This window comes from Periophthalmus magnuspinnatus, chromosome 17 (assembly GCF_009829125.3).
Source record: "Periophthalmus magnuspinnatus isolate fPerMag1 chromosome 17, fPerMag1.2.pri, whole genome shotgun sequence".
Taxonomy (NCBI): Eukaryota; Metazoa; Chordata; class Actinopteri; order Gobiiformes; family Gobiidae; genus Periophthalmus; species Periophthalmus magnuspinnatus.
Genome location: NC_047142.1, coordinates 12203324 through 12230182, shown reverse-complemented (window position 1 = coordinate 12230182; position 26859 = coordinate 12203324). Strand labels below are relative to the sequence as shown.

At 37.2% G+C, this 26859-nt stretch overlaps 3 protein-coding genes across 5 annotated transcripts in view; all 3 read right to left on the bottom strand.

The window, feature by feature from the left end:
• Positions 1 to 8701, bottom strand: part of pde4ca (phosphodiesterase 4C, cAMP-specific a) — a 96959-nt gene extending 88258 nt beyond the window's left edge. For both annotated transcript variants that reach the window (XM_055228364.1, XM_055228363.1), the window contains exons 1-2: positions 8516 to 8701; positions 6550 to 6827 (exon numbers count right to left, since the gene is read on the bottom strand). In XM_055228364.1, coding sequence (XP_055084339.1) covers positions 6550 to 6827; positions 8516 to 8554 — 317 coding nt within the window. In that variant the 5' untranslated portion in view covers positions 8555 to 8701. The remainder of the gene's footprint in view (positions 1 to 6549; positions 6828 to 8515) is intronic.
• Positions 8702 to 9829: 1128 nt separating this feature from the next.
• On the bottom strand, positions 9830 to 15359 carry LOC117384672 (gamma-interferon-inducible lysosomal thiol reductase-like). Of its 2 annotated transcripts, XM_055228372.1 has the most exons (8): positions 15123 to 15359; positions 13583 to 13771; positions 12757 to 12831; positions 12593 to 12682; positions 11806 to 11958; positions 10742 to 10810; positions 10594 to 10641; positions 9830 to 10401 (listed from the first exon to the last, which is right to left on the bottom strand). In XM_055228372.1, the coding sequence occupies exons 1-7, from the start codon at positions 15246 to 15248 to the stop codon at positions 10615 to 10617; spliced, it is 729 nt and encodes a 242-aa protein (XP_055084347.1). In that variant the 5' UTR covers positions 15249 to 15359; the 3' UTR covers positions 9830 to 10401; positions 10594 to 10614. The 2 variants fall into 2 exon arrangements, with proteins under 2 accessions (XP_055084347.1, XP_033837717.1); XM_033981826.2 differs by lacking the exon at positions 9830 to 10401 and having other exon boundaries at positions 10431 to 10641.
• A 768-nt stretch (positions 15360 to 16127) lies between these two features.
• ifi30a (IFI30 lysosomal thiol reductase a) lies at positions 16128 to 23012 on the bottom strand. The gene is made up of 7 exons (XM_033981824.2): positions 22757 to 23012; positions 20947 to 21135; positions 20079 to 20153; positions 19899 to 19988; positions 17832 to 17984; positions 16408 to 16476; positions 16128 to 16314 (listed from the first exon to the last, which is right to left on the bottom strand). Exons 1-7 carry the CDS (start codon positions 22880 to 22882, stop codon positions 16252 to 16254), a joined length of 765 nt encoding a protein of 254 aa, XP_033837715.1. The 5' UTR covers positions 22883 to 23012; the 3' UTR covers positions 16128 to 16251.
• Between the last annotated feature and the right edge of the window lie 3847 nt (positions 23013 to 26859).

Genomic DNA, 26859 nt, shown 5'->3' with positions numbered 1-26859 from the left:
CGAGAAAGCTGCAAATTTACAGTTTGCATTAAAATTGCCAAAAAATGACAATGAATGGTAGATAATATTAAAACACCAGATACACTGTTTAGTAGAGGAAAATTGATTTCATGTGTAGTTTCACTTTAAAGCTGCAATCTAGAGTTTGAAAGAGATTTTTCAAGAGGTTTTCAAATGTTGCACTGCCTCTGCCCCTCCCCCGCCCAGACTCAGACCTTTCCTCCTGTGTGTGCATGGTGTTTACTTTTCTACAGCCTCCATGTGACAGATCTCAGAGCTTATAACGTGGTGAGATGATATCTTGAAACAATTCAACAATGGCTAATCCAATATTTCACTCTTTGTAATGCATTGTTTGAAGGATATAAACATAATCATGATACAAATAGTGTTAAGCACAGTCATAAATGCTCCATCACTGTCATTCTTCATGTCAAAGTTTGTAGTAGAGAATATAAAAATGCTTGAATAAGTATTTTCTTCTTAAAGGTCACACATTATGCAATATTTTTGAACAGCCAAAAATAGGTGTCCAGACACATAAGCCTTGGATTATTAAAGAGGGTATTACGTGTCCTCTTTTTTTTTTTTTTTTTTTTTTTTGGTGTTTTTGATGGTCTGAGTCCCCCCTCCCTTTGCTCCCTGTGTTAAGTCACTTCCCCTTCAAAACGCTATCACACAATCAGCATGCATAGTGCTAATGAAGATACTGCACACCACATTAAGTTTGCCTAGCTATAGTGTCTTGTTTTGGATCATGCTTTTGTAAATTTATGGAAAATTGTCATGTGGGAGCATGGGTGACGGCTGAGCTTTGGATAGGATCATGTTGCAACCCAAATGAGGGTTCGAAAAGAGCCCGGGAAAGGTCGATTACTTAAAAATGCACAGATGAAGTTAAATCTGTCAACTGGACAAATCGTTGTAGGGGTGAAGATGTTTCGCTGCTCATCCAAGCCACTTTTTCAGTTCTGGTCAGATTGCTGGTGGCCACTGTCTTATATCTATCTGAGGGGAGGGGCTAACCATACTGAAAGCAATTTAACTTCCTGTGTGGGAGACAGAATTCCACATTATTTAAAGTCAATTCAACACAATGTACATTTAAACAACTTAGGGCAGGGGTCTCAAACTCAATTTACCTGGGGGCTGCTGGAGGCAGAGTTTGGGTGAGGCTGAGCTGCATTAGGTTTTCCACGGCACGAACATTAAACTTTCATATTAAGGCGGGGGTCACAAACTCGGGGCCCCCGGGCCGCAATTGGCCTGCGGGCCGCGAGTATGAGACCCCTGACTTAGGGTAATCACAGTTGAATACAGGCTTCCTTGCATGATATAACGCAAAATTGACACTTGAGAGCTTTAAGTCATGTTAGAATGCTTTTACCTTCTCAAAAACACAAAACACAAAAACCGTATCGCCCCGTTTGAGGAATCTGAAGCGGATCCTGGAGGGTACTAGCTCCCTGCAGGGTCTGGAGCCAGTACAGTGCAGCTCCAGGCAACCAAACGAGATGATTGGACAAGAGAGAAAGCGGAGTCAGGTGAATTAAATAATAATTTCTCACCAAATGTTGACTTGACCTTGTGATAAACCTCTGTATTTCCAGTTATGACAACTTACATGTTGAGCTTCACAAAAAAAGCTAGCACGCAGCTGACAGCTGTTTCCTGTTTATCGATGCATGGCACTTGCATAGAAAGATCAAACATATCATATTTCCAGTACATAATGCATCTAACATGACCCAAACACAAAGCATTACATAAAGAAACACTATGATGCACAAAGAAATTAAATACATGCAGAAAAACCTGAAGATAAATTGAAAGACGTTTTGTGTTTTCACTAGTTTTAACCCCTTTTTTGTGATTTGCTCAGATCGGCCATAAACTTAATACAGATACGATTTAAATTTTATTTATTAAGAAAACATTTGCAATTTGGGTGACGTCAGTTTCTCATGGAGCAGAGCCCTGCCTCTGGACTCTGAGCCACGGAAACACAACTAGGCAGGAGGGACCCACACCAAACAGACCGGCTCCAAGAGGTTTTTATTTTTCCAGGAAATCTTCTTATTGTAAAATTCCACTTCTCCTCTGAGACGTCTCCCTTCACATGCTGCGGGAGGTGTCACATGAAACACATCGGACTAAAAACAGCAGAGGTAGATAAACACTCCAGCTAGGCATGGGGGGTGCTGTCACGATGGTGCAGTTTAAGTGTAACCCCAGGGGTCTGTTATCTTCTTGGGCCCCAAATGATGACTCTGCATTGGGAGCCAATCACTCTCTCTGCTCTCCTCTGACGTTCACATAACCCACGGAGTTGGAGCATCTGACATTGGACTGAACCTATGACCAACAGCTGGTAGGCACAGCTCTCCTCAGGGTTGCTTCACGGGTTACACATTTAGCCACTTCGCTACATGAACTCCCAGGAGATAAAAGAGCGCTTGTGGAAGACGCGTATGGAAAATGGTAAGGACTCAAATGGTGCGGGAGCATAGAGTTAAATACATAGATTGTTCTGGTTGTATAAGATCTGCCGTTAAAACCACAGTGTGTAACTTTTCAGCCAAAACATAGACTAAAATATATGCATGCATTTTCAGATTGGTTGTAGAACGTAGAAAAAACATACGTCCTTACTGTGAGCGGGCTTGCATCTCCACAAACCTGACTGATTTGGCTATAATCTTCTAATTTACACAATTTTAGTAGAAATTTGTAGAAGCACAAAGTCCTGCCAGAACCACATGCTTTGACAAAACTTTACAAAGACGAGTGGGTCTGGGGCTGTATCCTGCCTACCCCATTCCAGAGGGCGTGAATGACCGGCGGATTAACCAATCAGAGACACATTGTCCATTTGTGTCAAAACAAACATGGCGGTGTATGAGTAAAAAAGGGACTGCTGTTTCCTATAAGACTTCTTTCTGCAGAACCAACAATCGAAGCACCATTTCTGTTAAACAGAAATATTTTGAGAAGTGATTTGAACTGATCAGTGGTTTCAGCAGTTCGTGCGTGTGGAGGGAGTGTGTTCCAGAGAGTAGGGGCCTGGACACAGAAGGCTCCCACGGTCCTCAACCCTTAGCTTCTGAGATCTGACGAGATCCGAATTTGACAAGATGGTCAAACGAAATGAGTTGTTAATTTACTATGCCATATAATTTGAAAAGATTTCACCTAATTTAAAAGCATTGTTCATAAAAAGACAGCATTCACTACATGTTTACCAGTTACAACTGTGACAAGCACAGTACAAGCTGTTATGTAGCAGCCTTAAAGTGCACTGTAAAGTTTAAAATAAGAAGCCCCTTTAACCTTAATCTGAGCCAAATCTAGGACTAGAAGCTCACCGCAGTCATGTGGGCAATGTTCAGAGGAAAGGCCCAAACTCACTGAGGATTCAGTCAAAACGGAGAACAAGTAACCATAGTTCATCTAAGAAGAGTGTTTCTCAAACTGTGGTACACAAGATCCTTCAGGTGGTACTTGGACAGCTCATCAATTAGTGGGGTTTGCCTAATTTTGAGTTCATTTTAACCACTTTTTGTCCTCGTTAGATGATTTCTTGTTTAGAACTACAATGGAAATGATGTAGTCCACTTTTAGACCTGGTTTAGCCCTGGATTAGACCTGGAAATGTTTTCTTTGCTGCTATTTGGTGTGAAAAGTTCAGAGCCATTGTCTTAAAATAACATAATAATAATAAGACTGATCAAAGGGCAGTTTTCAAATTTTGTGTCTATAAATGTAAATTCTGAAAAAATGAAAAAGTTTCTACAATTCAGGTTTCATAAAAAAAAAATTGAAGAACTCAAGCAAGGATTTTGAAAGAAAAAAAAAAAATCAATATCATTTAAATTTTATGTTTGATGTTATAGACTACTAAGTACTAGTGTTGTCACGATATTAAAATTTCGAACTTAATTTCGATACTAAGGAATAGATTGCAATACCACAATGATAATTAAAAACACTCTTTATTTAGACAATAGAATGTGACAACATTAAATCATAGTTGTGAATCATGAATGGGTCTTTTTTTAGTATCGATACCTGCTCAAATGAGTATCTAGTTTAGGTTTAGTACTGATTATAAGTATCTGATAAGTATCTGATTTAAAATACTTTTAACAACTCTACTTACAACTAACATTAACTGGTAATAGATGGATTAGCAGCAGAATGTGTTGCACTGGCTGCTTCTTCGCATGCTGACACAGATCAACACGTGTCAATTGAAGACATAACTAGGAATTGTGCATTTTTATCAAGATTTACATTACACTAGTACAACAGGTCTGGCAGCTTTTTCACACTGACACACTACAACAACAACTGTAATGCTGTTGCCGTGGCTACTATCATAACTGTTTTGCAGTGATGGGAAGAATACTTTGAAAATGTATTTAGTTACAGAATACTGAATACATGCTTTCAAATGGATTTTGCAACATATTCTGGTACATGATTCAATCAGAGTATTATATTTTGAATACTTGGAATACTTCGCAACATAGGATTAAAAACTGCTTAATGTTTGGTTCAAGTTTGTTCTGCATTTCCTATGACTGATTAAAGAAGGAAAAATCACACCTGCACTCACTACAAGAGCGCTGTTTTCTAGCTAATTTTGCACAGTTTGAAGCTTAAATTGTTTGATCAAGTACCACCATGTATTCTTTTGATTTTTGGAAAGTAACTGTGAATATATATTCTCGGTACATGTATTCAGTTACTTCCAAACACTGCTGTATTTTCACTCAGATGTTTGATGGAGGAGGGTACGAAGTCAGTGTGTAGGTCACGGTACATTAAGATGATCACACATGAACGCATGTTGGAATTACGTCACTTACGCCACTTACGTCAGATAGAGGAGAAGTGGAAGAACACGCAAGACAAGAATCCACCATTTAAGTTTGAATTCAAAGCTGTGTTAGCTACAGTGTTGTCAAAAGAATCAAAAATCAGATACTAATTGATACTACAACTAGTATTAAAACTAGCTACTCATTTTAGCAAGTATTAATACTAAAAAGTCACATTCACAGAAATGTATCTTTCCTGAAAAGCTTTAGAATGATCTTGAGCTGTATCAGAACAAGTACAAGACACATAGACTAGTACACACCCATGGACCACTATGGAACCTACCTGGACGACTGAGGGATTACACAGATATAAGGGCACAGGGGAATATAAAAGAAAGACACACACTCAGTTTTTAACCAGAAAGCTGTAAATGTCCCTAGTTTGCACAAAAAAACAAAAACAAAAAAAGCACTAGGAATAGTATAAAGTGTTATTAAAACACCATATACACAGTAATGAAAAAAGGTTGATTTAGTGTTTAGTTCAGTTTTAATATACAATAAATCACCGTGTAGAGCGGGTTAATACGAACATTTTAAGACCAAAATGACTAGTCTACCAGCAACAGTTACAGAGACAGGGGCAATGGTTATTCAATAGAAAGTGAATTGGAGTCTATGGTGGTGGCGATGTTCACTTACTATTTGGAACGGGGCGGCTAACAGGTTAGCTATGTGTATGTATGTATGTGTATGTATTTATACATACAGTCTATGGTTGCATGATATATCAAAACTCAGTTTTTACGTGCAGATTACTGATGAAATGAGAGACAGGGCGCGTGGTTCTGTGAGGACTCACAGCAGTATGGTCTGCAATATATACAAGACTAATACAAAACCAATATTCATCTTGCAAAAAAGGCAATCAGAGCAATAACATTATTAGCTTATAATTAACCAATGAATCCATTATTTATAAACTTTCAAACACCTAAATGTTCTGATTTAGTCAACCTTTACACGTTGAAAAAACATATCTGGAATTTAAAATAATGTTATGCCAAACTCATTTCAGTGTATGTTTAAAATCTGAGATGAACTTATGTGCTTTTTATGTTTATAAAAAAGAAAATCAGAACAAATATTATGAATTTATGTACATCTGTTAAAGGGGTAGATGTTTCAAACAGTTGTACAGAAGAATTAAAATTTTGTACTATTCTAATATTTAACTTTGGGCAGATACATGAATTCTCATATTTAATTTGTGCTATAGTACTTTGCTATACTTTGCTGTACTTTTGTTTTTTTCTATGAATATGAACTGGTTTCAAGATTATGATGCTAGATTAAGCTTCAGCCTACTCCTTTTCAGTCTCTGTATGTTAAAGGTCCCAGAGTTGTGTTTTGTTTCATTCACACATATTTGAGTAATCCTGTAATCGTTTTTAAGTGTTTTCAAGTCAACAGCTAACTTTTACCTTTTGTTCAGTAGAGATTGGTAATTCCAGGGGTGAAATTATCCAAATGATTCTAGTGAAGGTGTATGGAGTTTAAAAACACAGTGGAGCACTTCTTGTATTACCACATGATGAGTGTTAAGTTAAATATTAGACAAAGTATAAGTATGGGTATGTTTGTGATGAGGAAACAACATTGTAACATAGATCAAAAAATAGCATAATAGAGGCCCTTTAAAATAAAATAATAAGTCACTCACAAGATCCGGGAGATACAGCTGGTGAGGGTGCCCAGACTCCGGGAGTGTTTGAGTTTGCGGGGAGACTCCGTGAACAGGGTGTGCTCTGGGGGTCCATCACAGGGACTCTCACGCTCCAGAGCTGTGCCCAGGTCTGGTGGCCTGTCTCTGGGTGTGAGCTCGTCTGGGCTCTGAGGGAGCGATCTGCAGGAGAGCTGGGGCAACTGGGGGCGCCCTGACACCAGCCTCTTCACCCGATGATGGTGCTCCAGGTACAAGGCCTCCTCTGCCCACTGCCTCTGCACACACAACAGGGAATGAGGGGAAAGAGGTGCCCACAGTTAACACTGTACTTAAGACAAGGGCAAACCACAGACTAGTGTTGTTACGATACTGTACTACAATTTCAAACTCCATGTCATTACTGAGGAAATTACTTGATACTCAGTACTGATTCCGATGCCATGCTAATAATAAAAACATTCTTTCTTTAGACAATAGAATGTAATTTTCAACATTCAATGATTCAATCATAGTACTTTCTTTTATATTCCCATGTGTCCTTATATCTGTGTAATCCCTCAGTCGTCGAGGTAGGTTCCATAGTGGTCCGTGTGTGTATACTAGTCTATGTGTCTTATACTTGTTCTGATACAGCTCAAGATCATTCTAAAGCCATTCGGGAAAGGTTCATTATCAATACTTTTGACAAGCCTACCACTAACATACAGACATTATAGATTTTAGAATAGCTTTTAAATCACATCAAGGCAACTGATGATTGAAATCCAATTAAGTCAGACTAAGAATATATTTTTAGTGCATGTAAAGGAATGAAAGCCTTGTTCTGGTGTACTTTGATCAGATAGTAGGTCCTGAGACTCAAGCCCCTCACCTTGGACTGTGTACACTCGAGGCGCCGCTCTGAGCCTCAGAGGACACAGAACAGAGAGCAACCCATGACCTTATCTCTGCATCGCTCCCAAGTCAATTACCACCTTTTTCAAATATTGTCTACACAGCCAGTGGGACCAAATAGGTAAAACGTAGCTTCACGAAATCCGATTGATCGCAACACTTAATATAGGATATTGATGCATGTATGATAGAGATGTCAAGATTATTAGGTTAATCAATAAACGTGATTATTCAGGTCACAACATAACAGCGGTGGGTCCAGACCAAATTGACTGAGGGGAGGAGGATGCATTTGCGTTTCAAAGGGGTGCGAAGTCTATACTGCCCTTTTGCACTCCTGCAGACCCGGGCCTGTAATATAAGTAAGAGCTAAAAGAGCTAATATTGTAATAATTTTAGAATCAAGATTAAATCATTTCAATTCATGGTATACTCTAAAAAGAACTGCAGAAATAGTACTTAACTTCAAATAAACTGTTCTTACACGTGTCTCTTACTCGCCTGTATAATGAGTGCTTTTCTGTGATTGTTTCCCTGTTCTTCAGATTGTTTGACATCAGCCTGCTGAGGAACTGAACATGGAAATGATCCACGTTGGCTATAATCTTTACATACTTACAACTAAAATGTTCATTGATTTGTGAAGGCACAGCACTGCACATATTAAATAAGAAAAATAAAATGATTGTACCCTTTGCAATTTACCAATTATGGCCGTTTAAATTTAGATTTAAAATTCAGATTTGAGAGAAATTTAAGAACAATTTTGCAAAAGTTGGTGGTTTTGCTCTTCATTATAGAACTTAAGATCTACAGCTTTTCCAAAGTTAAATTCATTATTGGAAATTACTGGACAGATTACAAAACAATACAGTTACATACAATACAGGTATGAATCGAGTAAGAAGAAAAACACCGCAGATGTTTACCACTGATTTTTTTAAACTTCTTTGTCTAACTCTTAATTTCTAAATGTAGATGTTTATAGCTTATTACACCAAAAGACACCAAATATTCCGCTTAGGAAAAAAATGTGTAATACAAGAGTCAAGGGTTAGAATGATCTTACCTCTGCCTGAGTGAAAATTTTAGAGTTGCTTCTCCTCATATTTTAAGCTGTGGTTGTGTCAACAAGACAACAGAGGAAATGCCACAGTGCAGGACACAGGAACCGGGTTTGAGATCAGATATGAGCGCTGACATGCTGAGACTTTCCACGCCTCTCATTAGTCACCATTCTCTGCTCATCTCATTAAAGGAGGTTACAGTTTAACCAAGCTACTTTTAATGTCAGAAAGGTAAAAAATTAAGCTTTAGAGTTAATATTATGCCAAATCAGTTTTAATGAGATTTTAACCACATTATGCATTTTCCTCATCATTGGCTTAAACTGTAGGTTTTATGCAAAATCAACTTTTTGTAGCTTGCTACCATGTGATGACATCATTCCCTTAGATGTCATCCATACATGTTTGAGTAATCTTGCGATCTCTCTCAAGCATTAATACCTTCTCAAGCATTAATACCTTCTTAACACTTAGCTGTAAGATTTGTCCAATGCTCCACTCACAAGTCTACGTCATCCATGCTCCCACACGACAATTTGCCATAAATATACAAAAACAGGATACAAAACAATACACTATAGCCTTACAAACCTGGTGCAATGTGCAGTAGTTTCATTAGCAGAATGCACACTGATTGTAATGTGGTGGCATTCTGAAGGGGGAGTGACTTTTGATTCAGAACATCAAAAACGAAAGTGAAACTTGTTAATAGTAAACGTGTTAATACAGAGGTGCCCAAACTTTTTTTTAATTGAGGGCCACATCTCAAAACATATTCGAAGCGGAGGACCACAGACCAGGGATCAATGCAGTGTGGTGCTTTATACACAGTTTTGACAAAGCCGCTGTGTATTAATAAGGCTTGAAACACATTCATTTTAGGTCTGTATCACACTGCAATGTGACATATAAAGTTATAGTGGAAGAAATAGTTTAATTTGCTGTTAAAAGTACTGCTTATGATCAATTGGGCCGGTTCAACAGGAGGCCTGAGGACCAATAAAAACTGGTCTGAGGGCCGGATTTGGCCCCCAGGCCATAGTTTGAACACCTCTGTGTTAATACATTTTTGGGGGTAATTTAGCATTGTCACAACAATAAAAGGTGACAGAGTCATGTAAATATGTTATGTGATAATAGCCCCTCTTAAATAAAAGTTGTTTTATGAGTGATTTGTGCAGTTGTTCAAAAGTGCATCTAAAAAGTAAACTTTTTGACAAAACAAAGTTTAATTTAAACCTAAAATTCTTCCGAAAAATACACTGAGTTTTCCTTTTACTTTCTGTTGATGCATCTAAGGCACAATTTTCCCCAAAACAAGTTCTGCCAAACAACACCCACATTGTGTTGGTGGTTAGGCTAAAAAATGTTTATTTCTGACAATATATAGTTTCACAGGTTAAGGTTAGGATTAAGATCAGGGTTAGGTTTAGGAACAGGGAAGTTTAGAGTTTGGTAACTGAGTTCTAGTAAAAAAAAATTTTAGACAAAAGAAACTTATAAATAAAGGCATCAGTTAACTGTATTTAACAGATCACAAAAATAGAGTCAATATCTCTGAACCTTAATATTTGCTATATTTATATCTGCTGATTATGAAATGAACTCTCTCCAGGGAAAACATAGCAGGCAGCAGTTAGTTAGCTTTGATTGACATGGAACGCTAAGACGTGTCCCCAGAGGAGGTGCCAGCATTTAGGGAGTCCCGTTAGTTAAAACGCTGAAAGCTGTTATGGCTCCATCTAGAGGTGAATATAGACCCTGCATGATCCATGGGTGAATGAACTTTTGAAAGGCACCTTTTTGCTTTCTTTCCACACTCTGTTGTTCCTCTCAGGCTCTCCCTTTGGTTCCTTCCATGTTGTCTTTTCCCTGACACTTAAAACGCCTAAAAAGGAAGATACATTTTACTTTAAAAAAATAAACTAAGGCACATTTATATTTTGGTAAATTAGCAATTTTAACATAAAGTCAAGCATAACACAAATCAAAATAATATTCCTGAGTAAGTATCCACACTTTGACAGTACAGTATTTTAAATAGACTTTATTCTCATTTATGATGTCACCGTGGCAGCACCTGATTAGTAGGTATTTGTCCTCATCCACAGACTGCAGGTTTGGGGCCCTTTAAGATGATAAACATTTAAAGCTTGTTAAATACAGAAGTACTTGGAGAAAGTTCATATAAAGTAAAATAAAACAACCTATGAGTACTCTGACATTACCTGGTGCTCGTTGCATACAAGAGAAATTAGAGAAGACATGGCTTTATCCTGTAGATCATCTGTGTGGACCTGGAAGTAAAATGACAATGACATCCTCAAATAACATGCAGTATTTGGAACTATTATAGTTTTTAGGGTGAAATAGAAATAAGTCAAAATGGAGCGATTTCTCTTTTACCTGCTCAGCTATTTTTGGCCATTATGTGGCCCTACAGAACCTACAATTTGATTCATCACGATACATAAAATAACATAATAAATAAACTAATTCATGAAATTATTTCAACATTGGCTTTTTCCCTACATTTCTTCCATGTTACTGAAAACAGACTTCCGGTCTTCAGGTATAGAGAGCAGGGTATGAGGATCACTAGTTTTATTTTGTGTTGATAGGACCAATAAGTCCAGATTTAAAGTTTGAGTTTATCAATATACTAAGCTTAAAGCATGCACGCGTTACCAATAACAGCAGAAAGATGAGCAATGTCCGTGTGCTAAATTAGGTCTTAAGGTTCATTCAAAAAGGTGAGAAAAATAGTTGTTAACTTGGATTATAATATAAGAAGCACCAGAGGAGAGAAAGAACGTAAAGAAGGTGAGAGCTGAGGCTGGATCAGAGAGAAGGCGAGGGAGTAGGGGCAGGTGGTACCGCACACTCAGAGGCAGAGGGAGAGGCTGCTCTTTGGGAAAAACTTGTCTATTCTAGTAGTTATTTCTTTGACATGATTACCTGATGACAACGGTGGTAGACACAGGTAAGGGTTAAGTAAAGGAAAGTGACATTTCTGACGGTGCCGCCGAACATTTAAAAAAAAAAAAAAATCTGTTTTATAATCTGAATTAATTGAATTGTGGGTTGTACACAACATTGTCATATTTTAGAAGTTACATTCCTGGTTTATGTACATGGAACTAGTTAAGCAGGTAAACAAAACATTTCAGTCTAATCCAGATAACATTTGGAAGAAGGCAAAATGAAAGTTTTTCCTTGACCTTTCAGTTTTTGGAAGTGTATGAATAGTTGGATTTGTTTAGAAATAGAGAGGATAGTGGAGTAGGTGTACCCCGTTGACAGTGATCCAGGGCACAAATGTGTGAGGAGGCTTCAAGGCTTTGGTCTTTAGGGCATTCTGATGCATGATCTGGTTTCCCAAGTCTCCATTCACGCAACCCATCACTTTGTCCCAGAGGATTTGAGGCGCATACAGCTCCACACACTGCACACAATAACACGTAAGGGGAATCGAGGCATATGTTCAATACGTCACACAGGAAAAGGGGTTATTATGTCAAGACTAGGTTTGTCAAAAGTATCAAAACTAGATACTAATTTGAGCAGGTATTGATAGTAAAAAAGTCACATTCACAGGACAGAGCTGAACCTTTTCTGAATAGCTTTAGAGTGATCTTGAGCTGTATCAGAACAAGTATAAGACACATAGACTAGTATACACCCACGGACCACTATGAACCTACCTGGACGACTGAGGGATTACATAGATATAAGGCTGCATGATAATATAAAAGAAAGTACAACGATTTGATGTTGAAAATTACATTCTACTGTTTAAAGAGTGTTTTTTTATTATCAGCTTGGTATTGGAATTGGTATTGAGCATCGAGTCTATTCCGTAGTATTGAAATAGAGTATGAAATTTTAATATCATTCAACACTAGTCAGGACAATATAGATATTTACAGGATGTTTATTTTCACCTTTTAGAAGATATTTATGGCACATCTCTAAAAAAAAAAAAAAATCATTTAAAATTTAAACGAGGTTAGTGTTATGATAGTTTAGATAGACGTTTCATTTTGGTGGAGGACAGTTACAGCATAGGACCGACTTACCGATTTAGCAGCCTTAATCACATCTGTGGCGGCCTCCATGCAGAAGATGATGATGAGTGCGTTGCTCCTCGTCATGTTCAGTAAACAGGACTGCGGTAAGAAGTAAGTTTACTTTATATAAACCATTCTATAAACAAATCCTCAGTGCACACTGGAACGTGTACTTGGATCATGTTGCCTAGACACTCCTGCTCTCCATGTTGACATGTGAACACATACTTCTGCCCATCAAAGCTTTCCTGTAAACAAATAACAATTTCACCACCTTAAAAATATCCAATTGTGACTTTTCAGACAAGTTTTGCAATTTGCTTAGATTTGAGATTTATGTTTTAATAATAGGATTCTGTTCAAAGTTCACATCTTAAACATGTTCAGAAAAATTGACAAAAAGAAATGAGAAACTAATACAAGAATCATATTTCAGAACTTATGTGTACAGGTCTAAAATACAGGGTTAGCAGTTTTTATTAGGGATACACCAAAGCACCAATACCCGATATAAATATCAGTGTAGGGGCTGAGAATGGCCTTTTGTCCTCTAAAATACAGATAACTTATTACAAAATAGTCAAATGCATTACGTAATTGTTATTCATCTTGCAAGTAACTACTGAACAGTTTTGTATGAATACAAGTCCAAACATTATGAGATGTCCTCGGCCTACATCAACCAGTAAATAGTCTTGTTACATCAAATTAAAGGCCCAACCAGCATATCGGCTGAAACAATATCATGGAATCTATACCTGATCCAGCTGAATTTCCTGAATTGGTGTCAATAACTGATACCAGTATTGGTATCAGTGCATCCCTAGTTTTTTATGCAGAATAAGACAGGAGATTTTGTTGTTTGTGGACGAAATTATGGTATTTTAACTGCAGCCTTTGTGTCCATTCAAATTGCGGTTTCAGTTTGATTGCAATTAAATTCACAGCCGTAATTTAAACTACCATGAGTTAGTCTGTGGTCAGCCCAGAGTAGCTGACCTGAGCGTTGCCGTAGGGAACCACAGTCAGGTCCATGATGTCTCTGAGCAGCACCGAGGAGGGGTACAGCATTTGGGTGATGAATCCTCTACAGTCTGGACACAGGCTCTCATGGTACACCTCCACTTTCACTGGGTCTGCTGTCTGCTGCAGCTTGGTGTAGTTAGCCTTCAGACAATGCTTCAAAACCTACAGGACAATACCACGATTTCTTTAGACAATGGAATGTGATTTTTAGCGCTCCATGGATTTATACTAGTGTATGTGTCTTATAGTTGTTCTGATACAGCTCAAGATCATTCTTCAGGGAAGGTTAATTTCTGTCCTTTGAATGTGACTTTTTAGTATCAATACTGACTCAAATGAGTGTCTAATTTCAATACTAGTTTTAGGGTCTGATTTAGACAACCCTCCAAGTGAGTTTTTTTATTTAAAAATATATATATTTTACAGTATTGGCTTACAACTACAGTTTCCTAGTTTCTCGTGTTCAACTAGCCTATTGAGCTTAACAACTAACACAAATTCTATATATAAGCGAAAAATGAAATGCTATTCTCCATGTAAATTTCTCCTGAGTCAAAATAAATCATCTTGTTTTTCTTGTTTAGTAATGTTAAGTGTGACAAATATGCCTCCAAATGGCACATGTGCGGAAGGATATGATGAAGCTAATTGGTGCCAAAGGTCTATGGTGCTAACTGTGATATAATACCCCGTAATATTTATATTACACAAGTAAACTAGTTTGGTTCCTTAAAAACAATAATATTATAGAGTTATTCCTAAAAAAAATACTTGTGTGGAGCTGTCCGATAAGTGAGAAAATATACATTATAGTCTAGATTTAAAGGTCTTATATTATACAAAACTGACTTGTTAGAGTGCTGTTATCTCATCAAAAACATCCCTGGAGTTGTGTTTTGTTTTATTCACATGCTTGAGTAATCCTTTATTATTAGTCTGTCTACATCTCCAAAGCTCAAAATACTCTGTTCCACCTCGTGATGTCATGTAGAGGTAGTTTTCAAGTTAACAACTACCTTTAGTTCAGTAGAGATTAGCGGTCTCAGGTCTGAATGGAGTTTAAAAACACAGTGGAGCACTTCTTGAATCACCACATGACATCAAGAGGTTTTCAGTTTGAGAGAAGAGTTCAGCCTAAATATGCAGGATTTGTGTGTTAAACATGTGTGAATGAAACAAAACACAACTTTAGGTGTGTTTTTGCGGAGGTAAGAGCATTATAACAGATAAAATAGTGAGAGAAAATAGTGCACTATGCCCTTTAAATGGCAGATGTGCGGTCTGCGGAAAGATATGATGAAGCTAATTGGTGCCAACAGAATTGAGGTTGAAATGAGGTTTATCGAGAATATTATCCAATATATAATTAGATTACAGTACAAAACAAAAACAGATTAACTAGATTGGCCCATCAAAAGTATAATAATAGAGATAACAGACTTCATTTGAAACGGTTAATATTCCAGAAATTCGTAAATTGAGAAAATGAGCTCCAGCCCCATCACCCCCTCACCCCACAGCGGACTGCAGCCTCCGCAGAAGAGCACCAGGTGTGTGGGGAGTGGGCGCAGGGAGAGTCCCCTCTGCCCGGCTCAAACTTCACACACACGGCGACAATCACCAACAGCAGTGCCTTCATCGTGAACTGGTGTCAGGACGAGGGATACACGTAGACTGGTCACAGGGTTAGCTTAGCATGAGCAAGCACAATAGTAGCCACGTTAAACTCCATACAACGAAGCCGGACTAACTTTTTTAACCCGCCGCCACTTCCTTAAGACAAGTGTTTCTGATTGGACGTTCAGGTCACGTGCAAGCGCAAACACGTGACTGATGACGACAGCATTTTTTTTTTATAATGGCTAGTTTCTATTCACCAGAACATGTTTGAAGACAACTCTCAATCTAATTTTTAATTTAATATTAAACTTGCGTAAAGATACAGGATGAAAATGTGTTGAATACATCGCCAACTGTGAGGTTTTGCTATGTAAATGTAATAAAGGCATAATAAGCTAAACTAAACATGAAGGTCACTTTTTGTAAACTGTTATAGGCTTAATTATAGACATAATATCTAGCATATAAAGTGCTAGCCAAACTAGCAGCTCTGTTCTAAAAATCAGAATTGAATTTTGTTTTTTCTAAATCCACCTTCTCTGTCTTTCTTGAGCCTAATATTTTTTTTTTTTACTTAACAATGCTTGACAATCTGATGATATAGACACCTTAAAACATTGTAACAGACAAAAATCTCCATGTTGAATATGCATGAAATGTTACTCCATCTTGCTATTTCCAATTTCAGTGTAGTCAGCTCTTCCCTTAAGAGAAAAATAATTCTGACCAGAACTCAAGAAGCAGCTTGGATGACCAGTGAAATGTCTTCACTCCTACAACGATTTGTCCAGTTGACAGATTTAAATTTCGTCTTTAGCTATGTTGGCATTTGCAATTTTAAAAGGAAAAAGGAACTGGAAATGTGTATCAATCAAAAAACCAGAAACGACTAGAAGCTTCCCTAATGAGTACTTTATGTATATTAAAAATGTTTTCCATATTAAAGGTACATGGTATAAGATTCCCTTTGATCCATTCCCATATGGCTCAGGTAGAGTTTTCAGCTAAAAATGTGCTACTCTTCACTTTTGACAGTAGCTTTTGAAACGTCTTCCCGCCCCTCCACAAATAGCAGGCTTCTCACCCTAAAACACAGAATACATTTGATCAGTAAATACTTTGAATGCAATGAATAAGTATGATATGAAGTAAATTAGTATAAAGTATTCTGACAATACCTTATACATGTTACACACAAGAGGCACAAGAGCAGAGAAGGCTTTGTCCTGTAGGTCCTCTGTGTGAACCTGGAAGAACAGACAATTATAATCAAACTAGGGATACAATTGACTAAATGTCTAAAACATTCTTAACTTGTGTAGCTCATTTCATAATTTGCGTCAGGCCAAGAGTGAGTGAGGATGATCCCCTCTCACCTTTCTGAATGTTAGATGACTTGGTTGGCACAATCTGTATTGCCAAGTGGACATTAAAGGAGACATATTATGCAAATGATAATGTTTTTTCCCTCCATCTTAGTTTACTTAGAGTGGCACTTTGAGTGAATAATTTGTGCACGTTAATATTGTAATACTCCACACTGTCGGATGTGTTTTATCGTCCCTTCTAAGGTATATCTTATACACTGATGATTGTAGGTCAACTCCGCCAAACTGTTAGGTTAAGTTTGCTGACGATACAGTCTCTGCTCTCTCCTCTTCTCTGTTTGGAGTTCAACATAAACAAAGCAGAGGACATGATTGAGACATTTTCAAACAAGCAGAAACAGCTTATAGAGGCTGTCTCTACTACGGTCCAGGGAGAGCTTGTGGAGATGGTTCAAGAGTATAAATATCTCGCAACTATTTTTGATGAATTGGTAACATTCTCATCACACACAAAAGAGCTCTTGTCACCAGAGGTAGCACCTTTTGAGGAGATTAAAAACATGCCTTTACTGAGACCGTTTGGTCCTGTTCATATATGTGCTGATTTTACTTAATGTTCAAAACAGGTCACAGTTTATCAGTCATAAATGTTTGCGCCAACTTTATTGTCCAGAGTCAGATCACCCCCTGCTCTGTGTGACCAGCGGCCATGAGAGCAGCCCACAGAATCCTCAGGGACCCTTCTCATGTTCTGTACCCTGTGTTTAAGTGGCATAAGGGCACATGTTCTGTGCCCTGTGTTTGAGTGGGACCCCTCTCATATTCCGCATCTAGTGTTTGAGTGGCTGCTTCAGGGCACATGTCCTGTACCCAGTGTTTGAAAGGCATTACAGCACATGTGCTGTACCCGGTGCTGTGTGGCTGTATCCAGGACAGACCGTACTGTGTGGGTTGTGCTGTGTGGGCTGTAGGACACAGAGAAGGACGACACCTTTGGCCCTTCAGTCGTTCAGCTCCTCACCTCTGTCCCCTCCCTCCCCCAGCACTGCAATATCAGCACTTTCACATCAGCTCTATTGTTTGCATGGATGTTATGATTCATCTTATGTATATCTTTATTATGTAACTATGCTCCTCTCCGTGCCTTTTAATTGCCCCCTTGTGGATAAAGTGATTCAACTGATGTGCATGAAATGGCATTTAATGTAATGGTAAAATCTTTACGATTGCCTGACCAAGTTGTTTTTAATAGTGCCAGTAGTATATAATCTTACCCCGTTGATGGTGATCCAGGGCACATAATTGTGAGGAGGCTTCAATGCTTGGGTCTTTAGGGCATTTTGGTGCATGATCTGGTTTCCCAAGTCGCCATTCACACATTTCATCAGCCGCTCCCAGCTCAGGTCTGGCGCAAACAATTCCACACACTGAATACAAGCAACAAAAGAGCAATCTAGTGTAAAACTGTCATAATTGGATCAGAATATAAAGACATTGGAATTAATACATGTTTAAAGGAACTGTATGTAGCCTGTGCGCTCACAAGTTTGAAAAAGGTACTACAGTCACAGTGTCTTAACCTGCAGATAGAGAACACTTACAAGTTTTTCTCAATCTCAGTATATGGGTAGGCACTGTGTTATGTGAAAGCCCAGAACCTTCAGAATTCTCACTGAGCTGCAGAGGCTGCACTAGCACTGATTAATGAAGTCATTCTCTGAAAGCACACATTAAACAGATCAAAATGTGAGGTTAAAGTGAAGAAGGCTGAAGAAGCTCTTGCAGCAAGTACTTGGATCAAGGACATGATATAGTCATTGAAGAAGCCCAGTGGAGTATTGTAGTTCTGTAACCACACTGAAGACCTTCCCACTGCCACCTCCAGAACAACATCCACCAAACTCCTCAAAGGCTCCTCCCACCCCAGTGTCTACACCACTGTATCTCACCCAACAACCACTGGTGCATCTAGTTAATTTTCTAATGAATACACTTGAGTCAGCACTGGACAAATCCCCTCAGCTCTGTTCTGTTTCTTGTCAAAACCGCTAAGGTTGCTATCTGGGCAATTACAAGAACCAAACTCAAGCAATCCAGGCTCTAAAAGAAATTCAAACATCTCAAGATGGACAATTATAAACAATAGTTCACAAAGTAATAGACAATAGAACATCAGCAGAACCAGCTTAACAGGAACACAGAAAACATCTTCTCTGATTCCTCCTAAATGCAACATGCCAACACAGGGTGAAGCTGCTTACCTCTCCGGATTAAAGAATTGCTCAAACAAAAATTTGCCAATGTTAGCAGTATGCAAACACAGACAGACCCGCAAGAGGAAATCTCCATTTTCCACAGCTATTGGTGGATTTTATCCATCATCCACATCCACCTTATCCTCTGTTACCAAAAGCTGGACCTCAGATCATGACACCGATACAGGAATAATCATGAAAAAGAAGCATGCAGTGCACGGTCACAGAATGAGGACAATATCCAAATCCTTTTTCAATGTACGTGATTCACCATGGGGATAGAGAGACCTATCAGCCCTAACAAAGGATCTTCTGCCAATTAAAAGAAATGTAAACAAGTGGATTGAAGAATTTGAAGACAAAACAGCTGGAGATGTGTGAATAAGCACAAGACAGAAGAAATCCTGAATGCAGCCACTAAACATATCCTGTGGAACAACACTACTCTCCCATTCCATCAGTTCAGAAATAATCTATACGACATAGAGCAGAGTTCCCCACTCAACCAGACTTCACACAACTTACCTCTTTGAAATACAAGGCTCCAGAAGAATGGTTAGAATATCTGAAGAGAACACAGAAACTTTGGAGAGAAATGACAGGACACCGTCATGATGTCATTCCACATTTCATGCTATTGTTATTCAGAACAAGTGTGCAGAAGAGCCTTCCAAGGCCTGTCCAACATAAACTTGAAGATCGATGGAAAGCCACTTGCAGCCACCACCTGAGAAAGTGGCAAGAAGATCAGGAAGACAAGAATGAAGATTTGTCTACTCTCACCACTCACTCTACTCAAGCTCCAAGTCAGAGAGAAAAGCGCTGAGTCCAAGTAGGACAAACATGAGAAACAAGCCAAACAAATCTAAACAAAACAAAATCTAACAAATCTAAACAAAAAATCTAAAAAAAACCAAAATCAATGCCTGTAGCCCCATCCACGCTTGATATTCCTACCACCTCAACAAATAATAAAAAATAAAAAGAGAATAATTAATATTTGCACTTTTTGGAACCAGGGGATGGGTGCTCACTGTTGTGCTCCATGGTCAAACTTTAGTCAAAATTAAAATGCTGATTTGGTACCGGTTGGGCCGCCTTCACAACATCCCTGGAAGCCTCCATGCAGTAGATTGGGAGAAAAGCATCAGAGCTGGTCAGGTTCAGCATACAGGCCTATGTTCAGAAAGCATATTTAAAAATACTAAGTAGGATTAAAACCATGAATGAATGAAAATGTGCACAATAGTGGGCCAAAACTCCTACCTCGATCATGTTACCCAAACACTCCTGCTCTCCATGCTGGCATTTAAAAATATATTTCCCTCCATCAAAAGACTCCTGAAAGGATAATAACCATTTTATCATTACAATTACATTATTGATACTTTGCAGCTGATGTCATCAACATTGCCTGGTAGTGTGATTCTAACTGTAGGTACTGCTCTGTCTGAGGTTTGTTAGACTTTAATCTGAGCTTTATTTTAACACAATCTGACTAGAAAGAGCTGGTTTAGTTGGAACTACAACAGGTGAGTTGATTTGTGCTGTTAAACAAGTCTGACAAGTTACTGATGATTACAGTCACAAGCTAGCTAGCATTAACCACCCTATTCTTTTTTGTTGAAAATCAAACCATGAACGCTCGTATTGATGACAAGCTTCTAAAAATATGTTTTTAAAATGCATTTTGTTTTTTCTTGAGTTTTCAGATAATCTTAAATCTTTTTTGACAGTGTTTGGAATTATGTAGTAAAGAAAAAAGTTAAATAACTACTAAATATGGTTCAACAAAGCCAAGAGTAAGGATGTGAATTTAAAATATATATAAAAAAAGAAAATAGTAGAGTTATCTAACTTTTTTCTTGGTAAATTATACAGTCCTGTACTATACTGTATAACTGTACCGGTAACTGATTGGTGTGACTTTAGTAAGAATTTACCAGTAGAGGCAGTCTAGACTTATCATTTAATGGTAACGTTTTCTGATTCATGTTTTTAAATCCATTGAAGATTAGACGGAACAAGTGCCCATTACAGTCATAACTGATCTTTTTTGCTTTTATATCACCATTTTTGTAATTGATTGGAGCAATAACTGAACTTTTGAATAAAACTGACTGCAGAGCCGCACCTGAGCGTTGCCATAGGGGACCAGTGTCAGGTCCATGATGTCCCCCAGCAGCACAAAGGTGGGGTAGAGCATGGATCCAATGAAGTTCCTACAGGCAGGACACAGGCTCTCGTAGTACAGTTCTACCTTCACCGGCTCTGCTGTCTGCCGCTCCCGCGTGAAGTTAGCCTCTAGACACTGCTGCAAGACCTGCACAAAGAGCAGCCATATCTGATTCTAACACGGAAGTCAGACTAGACGTATTCAAATCATTGTTCATTACTGAGGGTAGTAGGTTTGTTAAAAGTATTGAAAATCAGATATTAAACCTAGTATTGAAACTAGAATAAAGTTCACATGCAGACAGTATAAATATCTAGTATTTCTATTCTATCCACAAGAAGAAAGTACTTAAGAAAAGTATAGACACTAAAATAGTACTCAAATAGTCTAAACTAGTTTTACTTTAGTTACTTTCAGAATCAGAATAAGAATCAGAATCAGAAGACGTTTATTGCCATCGCCTGTGAACACAGTTCACAAACTAAGAACTTGCTGCGGTGATAAAGTGCAACATAAAACATCTGCAATTACCCCAAAGACTCTGAACTGACAAACTAATACAAGAATCACATTTCAGAACATTTTGAACAGATCTAAAAAACAGGGTTAGCAGTTTTTTCATGCAGAATAAAACAGGAGAGTTTATTGTTTTTGGAGGAAATAATGATCCTTCAAAAATTGCAGCCTTTGTGATTTGCTTAATGTGTCCATTCAAATTGTGATTTAGATTTGATTTGTGATTAATCTTGTTGTCCTACTATGATATCAACCCTCCTACTCCCCTAAGTATATTTTTATACATCACAACTTTTCTTTTTTGCGTAACTTTGGTGCTATTGCACCAGAAAGCGCAAAATTCGAATCGCCTACAGGCCTTTTACTTTTGTTACTTCCCACCACTGCAATTACCCCCAAAAATCCAGACCAGTCAATTAGGCTACAGTAACATGATCCATGCTGGGAAGTAACTAAAAACATGTACAGAAAATACATATTTATTATATAATTTTTTCATTTGATGGTTCCTTTTTTTTATATTAAGGGAATACATGACAGTACTTCATCATGTAATTTTGGCTCGAACTGCACACAGAAAAAGAAAGCAGCTCTAGCAGTGTGTGTGTGATTTTTCCTACATAAATTAATATGCAACAAACAGTGGAAGAAATCAAGCATTCTGTAATAATATGTTCAAGTTTATACGCTATAATTTAAGTGCAAAAGTATTCAGAATACAGTACTCTGATTGAACCATGTAACAAATCAGAGTACTGCATTCTTAATGCTTAGAATACTTTTACACCAAGTTGCATTTAAATTATAGTGTAAAGATACAACAGAGGATTATAAACAGCTTTATGTTTGTTTTTTGTTTGTTTTGCATTTTCTGCATCAGTAATTGTAGAAGTTAAAATCACACCTGTACAGTACTCACCACAAGAGCTGGGTTAATACTGTGCATTTTGAAGCCTAAACTGTGTGATCAAATAGTGCAATGTATTCCTTTAATTTTAGGAAAGCAACTGTATTCTGAATACCACCAAAAAGAAAGTAAAAGTGAAATGAAAGTAATGAAAATGAAAAAAAAAATGAAAAAAAAGAAAGTGTACCGGAATAGTTTCCCAAATTTGTCAGTCAGTTATTATTCAGTTACTCCCCCCAACACTAATAATTAGTTAGGCTGTTTTTCACATCTGTAATTTGATAACAGAAATGGTTAATATTCCAAAATGTCTTAAAATCAGCCCCAGCCCCATCACCCCCTCACCCCACAGCGGACTGCAGCCTCCACAGAAGAGCACCAGGTGCGTGGGGAGTGGGCGCAGGAATAGTCTCCTCTGCCCGGCTCAAACTTCACACACACGGCAACAATCAGCAACAGCAGCGCCTTCATCTCGTCTCCGGCTCGGTGTTCACACTTTGCATAGAAAGATATGTTAGCAGCGACTGTAATAGTGTATAAAGTAGTAGTAACATGGGGTAAACAGTGGCCAACTTTTAATAGGGCGCCTCCGCTTCCGTGTCGGCGCTGTGGGCTTTTTGATTGGCTGTGCGTCACGTGCTTACAGTGCATCATTTGTAGCTAGGTAAAACCTTGGTGAGCATTTATAAAAATCTGTTAGCAACTTGATATAGAACATGGAATATAAAACGCCAGGGCTGCACAGTTTCTGCCTTTTTATTTCTATTACCTATGCGAATTTTAGTTAGTTATATTAAGAATAGTGATCTTAAAAGAATATCCATTGCAGGAAGAGAAATATGTTTCTCTGCTAACTTTTTCTTAGTAAACTATGCTACGCTAGTGCTCAAATGAATCCTTTCCAAATCTGAACTATTCTCCATCAAATCTTGTAATGTTTTCCAAATATCTGGAATTCCTGTGAAACAAAAAAATGAAATACCTGGGTGTTAACATTATAAAAGAAGAAGACATAAGACAAAATGAAAACTTTAACTCCCTCGTGCAAAGAATTCAAACAAAATTTTATATGTGATCTGATGTGTAACTGGTGCCTGGCGGTCACATACTTGTCTCCATGGAGTTATACAAGTTTAATGCCACACAGTGGAACATTCCAGGCAAAGTGATATATCATCTCCAAGAAGACAAAAAGGCAACGGACTCTTCACCAAAAAAGTCAATGTTGTGTACCTTTAATTTGAAAAGATACACACAAACAAGCAGGCAAATAAACTATATCAAATTACTTTTAGGCCGCTTGGCCAATTAGGGTTGTCAAAAGAGTGAAAAATCAGACCCTAGTCAATACTAAAACTTGTATCGAAACTAAATACTCATTTGAGCAGGTATTGATACTTATATAGTCATATTGGAAGATACTTCTATGTGGAAACTATGAACTGAGCAGTGACATTGTGGATAAACACAGGAGAACTAGTGGATGTATTTATTTATTTATTTATTTATTTTTCTTCTGTTGGACAGAGGGAAGGTTACTTGGTAACCTTGATTTTGGAGACTATGTACTGTTTTACATTGGAGAGAAAAATGAACAGAGAGGGGGGAAAAAGGACTTGTGTGCATGTGCGTGTCTGCTATGGGGTAACAAGGGTAAGGTTAATAAGAAATAAATGGCTCTAAGTGAAAATTAGTTTTTAAATATAATTCGAGGAATAGATGATGATGAATTAGCTATAATGTAAATGAACTCTGTAAAAATGTTGAACATATAAACTTAAAGACACATGAAACTCTGAATTATAAAACTAATGAATTTGGAAATGATATAGATCCGGATGGTCACTTTTTTTCTGATGATGTAATTAATAATTGTAGATATTATATTGATGAACAATTTAAACGTGTAAATTCGAATGGCGCCTTCACAGTGATACACTTTGATAGTAGAAGCTTATACAAAAACTATAACAATATTAAGGAGTATCTTAGACAATTTAAAAAATGTATTGTTATAGCTGTGTCTGAGACCTGGCTAGATGCTGATAAGGGTTGTGATGTGGAAATGGAGGGCTATGAGCTGTTTACATTAAACAGGCCTAATAAGAAAGGTGGGGGAATTGCAATGTACGTCGATGCAGAATTAAAATCCAATGTAATTAAGAGCAAAACGATTGCTGTAGATGGAGTCATGGAGTGCTTGACTGTTGAAATAAATTTAGGGAAGTCAAAAAATGTAAGTGTTAGTTGCCTGTATAGATCACCCAGATCATGTCTTGACAGCTTCAACCAAAAAAATTGATGCCCTGTTTACTAATTCAAGAAAGATTCATATTGTGTGTGGTGATTTTAATGTTAATCTCTTGAATCCCCAAACAAATGCAAAACAACAGACTTTATCTCAGGTATATATAGTAATAATCTATTTCTACTTATTATTAAACCAACGAGAATTACAAATGACACAGCTACACTGATAGATAACATCTTTACAAATCTACTGGGGAGTCAATTTACAGATGGACTTATTAATGACATCAGTGATTATTTACCCATATTTAGTGTCTTTCATCAGCTGCTCCAAAATGTCAAAACTGCATCACAAAAAACTAAACATTATAAAATGACCAGACTCAGAACACCTGAAGCAATTGCTGCTTTAAAGGAAGATTTAAATGCACAGACATGGGATAAGGTTTACGCTTATGTAGATCTCGACATGGCTTTCAATGCATTTTTGTTTACTTTTTTTTTTTGTCTACTACTTTAACTACAGCCTATGACAAGCATTGTCCCTTCAGATGTGTAATTAAACAAAAAACCTGACTAAATAGTCCTTGGATTACGAGTGGAATTGTAACTGCATGTAAAAAGAAAAATAAACTGTATAGATTTTATCTACAACACAGAACTAAAGAAGCAGAATACACATGCAAGACATATAAAAATAAGCTGATAAACATAATTAGATTGAATAAGAAGACTTATTACCAAACACTATTAGAACACCAAAGAAATAATATTCAAAGAACTTGGAAAATATTAATCAGTATAATTAAAGAAGGAAAGAAAAGACACACATTCCCAGAATATTTTAAGAAGGATAACAATGTTATTGTGGCTCAAGTGAAATGGCAAATGCATCAACAGAGTCACATGGATCAGCTGTAAAACATATACATCAAAATCCAAATTCATTTTTTATAAGTGGTACAAACGAAAATGATTGGAATTGTTAATAAATTGATATGGATTGATATGGATTTGGTAATAACATCATTAACTGCATTGCCACACCATTTACATTTATCTGCAATCAATCGTTTTTAACAGGCACTTTTCCAAACAAACTGAAAATAGACAAAGTAATTCCCATCTTCAAAAGTGGTGACAGACACCAGTTTACCAACTATACACCTATATCTCTTCTGCCACAATTTTCCAAAATTTTAGAAAAACTTTTGTGTCAAGATTGGATAATTTTATTGATAAGTACAATCTACTTAGTGATAATCAATATGGCTTTAGGCCAAAAAGGTCGACTTTAATGGCCATTATGGAGCTTGTGGAGAAGATATCTACAGCAATAGACAATAAAGAATACACTGTAGATATATTTATAGATCTTAGCAAAGCCTTTGACACCATTGATCATACACTGCTTTTAAAAAAAATGGAAAAATATGGTATTAGAGGAATTGCTCTCAGCTGGCTGGAAAGCTGTCTTCTGAATAGACCTCAGTATGTACATATAAATGATATAAATTCAGCTAAAAAAAATTATTACACATGGTGATCCACAGGGCTGTTTTAGGACCCAAATTATTTATCATGTACATAAATGATGTATGTGAGGCAATGGACAATCTAAGCAGCATTTTGTTTGCTGATGACACCAGCCTCTATTGCTCGGGAAAAAATCTACCAAATCTTATACATACAGCAGAAAATGATCTAAGCAAAATAAAACAGTGGTTTGATATTAATAAACCTTCAATGAATCTAAATAAAACTAAATACATTATCTTTGGGAATAGAAAAATTGACTGCCCAACTAATATTAAATTAAATGACATGGAAATTGAACGTGTGACTGCGACCAAATTCTTAGGTATTCATAATGATGAAAAAATTAATTGGAAAGTGCACATTACTGTTCTTCAGACAAAGTTAGCCAAAATTGCTGCTATAATGAGTAAAATGACATTTTTGCTGAGTCAGGTTTCACTTAAATTATTGTACAATAGTCTATTCCTACCATTTTTGAATTGTTGTGTAGAAATCTGGGATAATACTTACATAATATCAACTTTTCTACTCCAAAAGAAGGTCGTTAGAATAGTTAACCAAGCAGACTATCTAGCACCGATAAACCCTATTTTTGTTAAATTTCTTGTAAAACTGTTTGATCTTGTTGATTTGAACTGTAATGATGTATAAGACAGATA

Excerpts from the sequence above, each read along its gene's own strand:
- ifi30a (XM_033981824.2), bottom strand. The coding sequence starts at position 22,882 with ATGAAGGCGCTGCTGTTGCTGATTGTTGCCGTGTGTGTGAAGTTTGAG. Across the intron at positions 21,136-22,756 it reads AGGCTGCAGTCCGCTGTGGG|GTCTTGCAGCAGTGTCTAGA; the intron begins GTGAGGGGGTGA and ends CTCTTTGTGCAG. Across the intron at positions 20,154-20,946 it reads TCCCCTATGGCAACGCTCAG|GAGTCTTTTGATGGAGGGAA; the intron begins GTGCGGCTCTGC and ends TTATCCTTTCAG.
- LOC117384672 (XM_055228372.1), bottom strand. The coding sequence starts at position 15,248 with ATGAAGGCACTGCTGTTGGTGATTGTCGCCGTGTGTGTGAAGTTTGAG. Across the intron at positions 13,772-15,122 it reads AGGCTGCAGTCCGCTGTGGG|GTTTTGAAGCATTGTCTGAA; the intron begins GTGAGGGGGTGA and ends ATTGTCCTGTAG. Across the intron at positions 12,832-13,582 it reads TTCCCTACGGCAACGCTCAG|GAAAGCTTTGATGGGCAGAA; the intron begins GTCAGCTACTCT and ends ATTTGTTTACAG.